This window comes from Condylura cristata, unplaced genomic scaffold (genome assembly GCF_000260355.1).
Source record: "Condylura cristata isolate star-nosed mole 26May11 unplaced genomic scaffold, ConCri1.0 scaffold00019, whole genome shotgun sequence".
NCBI lineage: Eukaryota > Metazoa > Chordata > Mammalia > Eulipotyphla > Talpidae > Condylura > Condylura cristata.
Genome location: NW_004567120.1, coordinates 3550541 through 3558927, shown reverse-complemented (window position 1 = coordinate 3558927; position 8387 = coordinate 3550541). Strand labels below are relative to the sequence as shown.

General features: G+C 35.7%; 1 protein-coding gene across 1 annotated transcript; it reads right to left on the bottom strand.

Annotated features, from left to right (window-relative positions):
* Positions 1–1090: 1090 nt before the first annotated feature.
* GPR174 (G protein-coupled receptor 174) lies at positions 1091–2187 on the bottom strand. The gene has a single exon (XM_004685614.1). It carries the CDS (start codon positions 2149–2151, stop codon positions 1147–1149), a length of 1005 nt encoding a protein of 334 aa, XP_004685671.1. The 5' UTR covers positions 2152–2187; the 3' UTR covers positions 1091–1146.
* Positions 2188–8387: the final 6200 nt, after the last annotated feature.

Genomic DNA, 8387 nt, shown 5'->3' with positions numbered 1-8387 from the left:
GGCCTAAGAATGGTATGACTGAGGCAAATCTGGACCAGAAAAATTAATGAAGACTCTAGGGTTCACATGCCTATCTGCCTCCAGATTTTACACTGGCTCTTGAATGTGACTTGACAGTTGCTACCTAGCTTAGCTTAAGTAAGACATACAGTGTGGTGAGTCTTTTGAAAGGGCTAACCTACTCTACTTCATCGCTTTGCTCTGGTCTAACCTTAGTGATTAATTAGTGCACTACTTCTTCTGTATACTCAGAAAGTATAGTAACATTTCAGAGGGACCTCAATGTCACTCTAGAAGCACGGTGGAAAGCCTCTCCATTATACGGTACATATATCTCCAGAGTTGTTCTTTGGAAATAGTTTTGGTGAAGCAGAACTCTGCTCATCACATATTTGCTGTCTCTTAGGACTATAGAAAAACTGTGAAGACTGACAAGCTCTCTTCTCCTGATAGAGTCAATGGCATCTTTTGAAGTTATAGAGTCATATGTGAATCTTTACTTTGTTCTTACTTTAAACATACCAGAGGTCTGAGCTAAGATTTTCAATCTATGAATATGTGTGACAGATAATGTTCTATGCTGACATTTAATTGAAGGAAATAGCTATTTGAGTCATCAAACCTTAGAAAGAAATCACACATAGGAGACAAAAATTGTTCCCTCTTTCTAATATTTTTTTAACAGAATAACATATTATACATTGTACCTAAAATGCACACAACATATAATACTGAACTATAAACCATAATTGGTAATTTAAATATTGCTTCAAAATTCAAACTCAATGTCCATTGTAACAAAATGAAGTGTTTGTGATGACCCCAAGCCAATAGTCTCTGTTTCTTATGTTCTCATACAAAACTACTTACCCTAGTCGAAATTATATGTGTACAGAATGTTACTGAATTTCTATCATTTGAATCTTAAACAATGGACAAGTTATTACATGGGAATGTCAATATTAATGATCATGAATCATAATGTTCTAAATAGATTTTCTTACAAAATGTGAATTCCTCCTATAGGTAAAATTGAACATAACTGAATAGCTGCTAGTGTTCCCTGTGATTACTTCTCAGTGACCTAGGGAATTGCAAATGTGTTGTTATACTTACATTTCAAAACACATTGAGTTTTTTTTTTATTTAGCATAATTCAGTTGTCAGGGTAGACACTGTATGGTTGCTCACAAGGGATTTTGAATGGAGTTGGATGCTGTCATGCAAATCTTGTCTTGAAAGTCGTCTTCTAAACTCATCAGTGGTGAAGTAGTATATGACTGGATCAAGGCATGAATTCAGACTAGCAAGACACAGGGCAACAGAATGAAATATTATAATCACTCTTCTTACTAGGCAGCTTTTAATATTATTGGACTTGACCAGGAAATCCAAAGGAAAACTGAAGTGATATGGTGCAAAGCAAATTAAGAATACTCCTGCACAGGTTAGAATCATCTTTAAAGCTTTCTTTTTCTCTCCAAAGTCTTGCAACACAGGATATTTATCTTGCAGTGATAAAACTGTCTTCCAGGTACAATATAGGATGACCATAAGAGGAGTGACAAATCCAATCATTTCACCAATGGTCATGATGGCAACTGACTGGACCAGATTGACAGTCCTGGTAGGAAGATCCACAAAGCATTTGGTTTTGTTGTCTGAAGTACTATCATCATTGATTCTGAGGAGAGGAAAAATAAGACAGGCAAGGCAGATAATCAGCCAGCCAGCAACACTGATATATAGGTCATATTTCTGTTTGCAGTCATGATAACGTAAGGGGTAGATGAGAAAACAAAATCTTCGCACACTGATGCAGACCAAAAAGTAAATGCTTGCATACATGTTGACATACTTCAGGTAGAAACAGAACATGCAGAGGACAGGCCCAAACGGCCAGTCATAATTCAAGTAGTAAAAGATCCTCAGTGGCAGGGAAAGAACTTGTAGTAAGTCAGCAAGGGCTAAGTTTATCATGTATATCACAGCCCTTTTGGTCTCCTTCATATAGCCGTAAAATACCCACAAGGCTAATATGTTTCCTATGAGACCTGGCACAAGAATAACAGTGTATGTCACCGCATATATAAAGTATCTAAAATCTGTATTATCTCCATTTGGACCCACACATGTCTCATTAGCAGACATGTTTCTTTCTGGAGGAATTGTCTAGAGCAATGCCAAATCGTGGTTCAAAACTTAAATTGGCAATTAACTGCTGTTCTTTCTGGGAAAATGATCCTCAATGGTTTGGAGAAACTGAGTATTAAACAATTATTTTTATTTCTCTACTGCATTAATCTGAGCCTCTACACATGATTTGACTACCTGCATGTTTAGTTTGGATTTGTTTACAGTAACTACAGGGAGGTCTGGTGGGTAAGCACATATGACAACTACTTTTTTATTCTATTATATTTGGGTACATCAGGACAGTTGATCCTCTCCAATTTGGGTCATGAATGTGCTATATAGCAGATCTTCAAATTCCCATATGATAACAGCCATGTCTTTGCAGGATTTTTTTTTTTTTGTCGCTTTTGGCTCACATAGAAGAAATGTTTGCTTTAGCACTCTTGATCCGCAACTCTTCAGAGATATTAACTTGGACAGATCAGTTTTCTGGGACTCTCCCAAATGTGTTGAAAGCTAAAAAATGACAAACGCAGAGCTGCAAGTGAAAAAAAAAAGGCAATTATTTTTCTGGCACTTTTTTTAAAATAAGTTTATATGTGAAAAAAATATATTCATTTGACTGGAGAGTTCTGATGTGATTGAGGGTAGTAAACCACAGTTTCTTTAAAACTGCAGGTAAGTATAACTCAAAGGACCTGAGACAGAAGCTGGCCTTTACTATTTAAAATGTCACTTGTGAAGTAACATTAATTGAGAGCTTGTTAAAAGTGCAGAAGAATCTCATACCCCTCTTTGGTCCTGCTGATTAAGAGTCTGTGGAATAACCAGAACCACAAGTGATTGAGAAGCTCCAATTCAAAACATTGCTTCACACACCTCATTGATTATCAGCTGCATCTAAGGAAGCATTTTTTGTTTACTTATTTTTTAAATACAGCTTTCCTGGGGTCGCCTCAAGAGATTTTGATTCAGTGCATAGTGTCCCAAATGTACATTTTTTAAAAAGCTCTTCATATGATTCAGATACAGTCAACTCAGCATTTGTCCCTGATCCATCATTTGGGGGCCACTGACTTGGCCAAATCTTCCCAGATGTTTGAAAACAAGTGAGCAACCAACCTCTCTTTAAATACTTATATTTACATGGATCATTTAGTCACCTCTCTGTTATCCAAGACAACAGACCATAGCACCAGTTCAGAGAATTAAAATCCCCATAAAGTTTATTCAGCTGAGCCTGTGACCTTTGTTCTGAGGTAAACAAATTTTAGCTTAGGGACCTGGATAATTGCCTTAAAGCTGCTGAAATCCAGAGCACTTAATTGACTTTAAAGATATGTGGGAAAAACAAAAATGTAATAGGAGTTATGAAACATCCTGCTTTGGTTTATCAAATCCATGTGGTTGTAAGTGTGCTTAATGCAGCCCCCAAAAGAAATCTGTTATTTTATGTTAATTGTATGATAAGTAAAATAGCATTCTCTGTTCAAAAATATGATATTCACATTAATAAATTAAAATGTTTGCATGAGTAACATCTTTAAAGACATCACCTAAAGCAAAGAAAATGACAGGAGAGAGAAAGACTTGGGATGACATCAAATTAAAGTGCTTCTATACAGCAAAAGAGACATTAGCCAAAACAAAGAGACATCCTATTGATTAGAAAATTTTTGCACATCATATGAACAACAAAGGATTGATCACAAAGATCTACAGAGAGCTAATGAAGCTCAACAAGAACAAAGTAGCATAGTCAAATAGTGGGCAGAAGAGCTAAAAAGACACTTTCCAAAGAAGAAATGCAAATAGTCAATAGGCATATGAAAAAATGTTCAACATAATTTGTAATTGGGGAAATGCAAATCAAAAACCACAATGTTATATCACCTTACACTAGTGAGAATGGTACTAATTAAAAAAAACTAGCAACAAATGTTGGTGAGGATGTGGAGAAAAAGGAAATCTCCTATACTGTTGGTGGGAATGCAAACTGGTCCATCCACTATGGAGAGCTGTGTGGAGGTTCCTCAAACTGCTAAAAAATGGAGCTCCCTTCTGACCCAGCAATTCCACTCTTAGGAATCTACCCAAAGGACACAAAAACATTAATTCAAAAGGACACAATCACCCCTATGTTTATTGCAGCACGATTTACAATAGGTAAGCTATACACACAATCCAGGTGCCCCAAAATAGATTCCTGGATCAAGATGATGTGATACACACACACACACACACACACACACATATCACACAATGGAATATTACTCAACAATGAAAAATGATAAGCTCATGCCTTTTGCATAAACATGGATGGAGCTGAAAGGGATTATGCTCAGTGAAATAAGTCAAAAGAGAAAGAAAAATATCAAGTGGTCTCACTTATAAGAGAACTGTAGAGAAATTTAAAAAATCAGAAAAAATGTAACTATAATAGAATCAAAATCAAAATCATCAGGTAACTATAGATAAGAGACATTCTGCAGGGTAGGAGGAGGGAGAAGGACCAGGACAGTTATGTGAAGAAAATAGGGGACTATGATGAAGGTGAACAGGTGAATTGGTGATGAAAATTTAACAAGGAAACCATATACTGTACAAAAATGAAGGGAGACATAATGAATATATTAAACATCAATAAAATAAATAAAAGTAACTTCATTAAAAAATAAAATAAAAGGTCTGGTGAGTGATACACAGTATGCATTTATATTGAACAGGCAAATACTTAAGATTTTTCAGAAAAGAATTAGAGGGATGATGTTATAAAACACAGAGAAGTAGGGCCCTCCCTGGTGTCTCAAGGGGTTTAAGTGCAGCCCTATGAAGCTATCACTAGCCACTACAGCATAAGTTTCATCCCCATTCAGGGAGGTGACCCACATGGTGCAGCAGACATCTTCTGTCTCACTGCTTCTCCCCTCAGTGGTGTATTTCAGTCAATCTGCCTGTTCTGTTTCCCCACTCTGTCTCTGGTGAAGCCTCTCACTTCCCACACCTTGGGTCTGTACCCCAGTTGTTGTATGCATAAATAAATAAATCTTAAATAATAAAACACAGAGAAGTATAACTGTAAACAGAAGCATCGATATTAAAAGAGTTGCTAAAATTAGACTGTTCGGCTCCCAAATTGAAAAACATCTTTGAAATATTTTCATTGCTCGTGATTTTGAGTAGAAGATAAACAAATTCAAGCGGCAGACCATGTCTTTTTAAGTACTTACATAAAAGTCATCACCTGCTAAACTCTTGCTCTCAAGCACATTCTTGCCTCAGAACCTCTGAGGTGGCCGTTCCCTGTGCAAAATGTCCAGTTATTTGTTTGGATCACTCTCTTTCTCCTGCAGATCTCTACCCAAATGTCAAGTTTTCATTAAGTTTCCTCAAACTTCTTATTTATTTTTTTTTTTAATTTCTTGTTTATTTTTTTCACTGCATAAGATTTCTCCCCTGAGGGAAGTACGCTGGACTATGGTGATGGCACATGGGTGACTTGGTGACAGGGAACCCACGAAGATTAAAATTGAGATGAAAAAAATGTACAAAATGATGTAAATATAAACGATTATATTATTAAAAAAAAAAAAAGATTTCTCCCCTCAGGTGTAGTTACCATAGATTTCCTACCAACAAAATACCCATAGTCCTCCACCATATTCCTGGCCATGCTCTCCTCCCCACTATTCTCCACTCTTTCCCCTCCTCTCCCACTCTCTCCCCTTCTGAATGTCCCAAATCTATGTTCTACTTTTAAGGCCTAATCTTAGAGCTTGTCTTTTTCTGACCCTTTGCTTGATTTCACAAGATTCTAAATATAAGTAAAACTACTGGGTATTTATCTATCTCCTGCCTCACTGTTCACTTTTATTTAAAACTGCAGCTTCCCCGAAACTCCTGATAGTTCCTTCAGCATCTATTTTATTCATTATCAATCTTAAAGAGCATATTCTGGTTGTTTACTTACTTTTTAAAAATATATTTTCTCAATACCAACTGGTTTCATTCATAGCAGGAGTATAGAGGACCAGGGAAGAAAATAATAATAATAATAATGAACAACTATACACCAGAGACATTTTATGGGGGTGGAGTGGGGAATGGGATAAAAAATGAGGGGCAGATTGCACTGGACTGTGGTGATGGCACACAGGTGATTTGGTGATGGGAAGCCCACAGGGATTACAACTGAGATGGAAAAAGGCACACAATGATGTAAAAATAAACTATTGTATTATTAAAAAATATGTATTTATATATACATATATATGTATGTATTTCTCTGCTAGAATGTAAGCTTCACAAGGATCAAGATTTATGTGTGCTTTTGTTTTTTTTGTGTTTTCTAGAACCAATTATTTTGAAAGACACAAAGTAAATGTTCACTATCTGTTAAATGAAATAATTTTAGTATAAAAATTATTTGACTATAAATATCAAAATATCTCAAACAAAAATTATTATCTCTCAGAACTTTAAAGCAGGTTCTGTTCTAGACTTCCTTATTATTATCAAGTTCACCAATATTTCCCAAGTTTTCTTAAAGTTGTGACATTGAATGTTACTTATGTTCTACTTACAAGCATGTTGCTAAGGGGGGAGATACTATATTATAGAGAAAATAATGTATGTCAAGAGTCAGGATAATCTGGGTTTAAATTCTCACTCTTCCAATTAACAGTTGTGTAACCTTCAGTTCATCATTAAACCTCTTTTCCTTAATATTTTCATTAATAAAACTGAGAATAATTATAGTACCAGTTCATAGTTACTGTGAGAATTAACTCAGCTAATGTATGAAATCTATTAAGTATAGTGTCTGGTATATACTGCATGTTCAATGAAAATTAGTAATTATAAATGATATAATTATTACTATTTTCTGTACCTGCATTACTTTTTACAACCATCTCATTTTTTTTTTTTTAGGATTTATTTATTTGTGCATGTAGAACTGGGTACAGGCCAGAGGTGCAGGGGCAGTGAAAGGATTCACCAGAGGCAGAGTGGGGGGCAGAATCAACGAAGTACACTGCTAAGGGTCAGGAGAGGTCTGACGTGCCATGGTGGGTCACCTCCGGGGCTGGGAGTGAGAGGGGGATTGAACTCATGCTGCAGTGGCTTTAGCTTCTTAGTGCTGTGCTTTAACCCGCTGCACCACCAGAGAGGGCCTGATTTCTCCTTTCAGGTGTTATCCCCATAAAATTCCCATCACCAAGACACAATGAACCATCACACCTTAGACTCTTGTGCTCTTTACTACTGTTTTAATCCCTTTCCCTCCTCCTCCCCTGCTCATTATCTCAGATTTATAGTTCGCTTGATAATTTTGTCTCTCCCCCTCATCTCTTGTATGGTTTTCTTATGTTCTTCTATATGTGAAACTATCTGATATTTTCTTTTTCTCTCTGACTCATTTCACTGAGCTCCATCCATGTTGCTGTAAATGGCATGAGTTTATATTTTTTGATTGCTGAGTGTATCCTTTGTGTATATATATGCCACACTTTCTTCTTGATCCAGTCATCAGTTTTGGGTATTTAGGTTGGTTCCACATTCTAGCTATTGTAAATTGTGCTGCAATGAACTTAGGAGCTTCTTGGCCACGTTTTAATGCTGTTTCATCTATATACCCCACAATCTTGAAATGCTCCTGAGTAAAGCATCTCCTTGAGTATACGTCTGTCTTTCTCCTAGGAGAGTTGATGATGCTTTCCCTTCGTTTAGATCACATTATTTTATAATGTGAAGATTATCTTTGCATTTTGGACTTTCAAATGTAAAAATAAAGTTAGCTGCGTTGTAATGTGAGTACTCTTTTATCTAAAAGTGATTTAAACAAAAAATGAAGAATAAAGTTTTTGAGCTTACCACTATTTTTTTTGAGGTTTTTTTTTTCCCTTAGGGAAAAATTATATTGTAACAGACAATGGAACACACTCAAATTATGAGTGAGATATTTGAAGAAATATGCTATATTCCTTCAGCAAATTTTTTTCTCGCTTTAACAGTATCTCCTTCCTTAATTGTATTTACTTTTTTAAGAAAGGGGAAAATGGGAGGAATAAGAGGAAACCAAAAGCATAAACTTAACATGACTTCCATTAATTTGCAAGACAGAAACTATTTCATATGGTGTTTTGTAGGAAGTTACTTTTTTTGCTTGCGGAAATTTTTCTGATGATTTAAATATGAAGTCTCTATAAATTTTACTTACAGTATATTATGATTCAGTAGTATTTTCCAGC

Coding starts and splice junctions, on each gene's coding strand:
- GPR174 (XM_004685614.1), bottom strand. CDS start 2,151: ATGTCTGCTAATGAGACATGTGTGGGTCCAAATGGAGATAATACAGAT.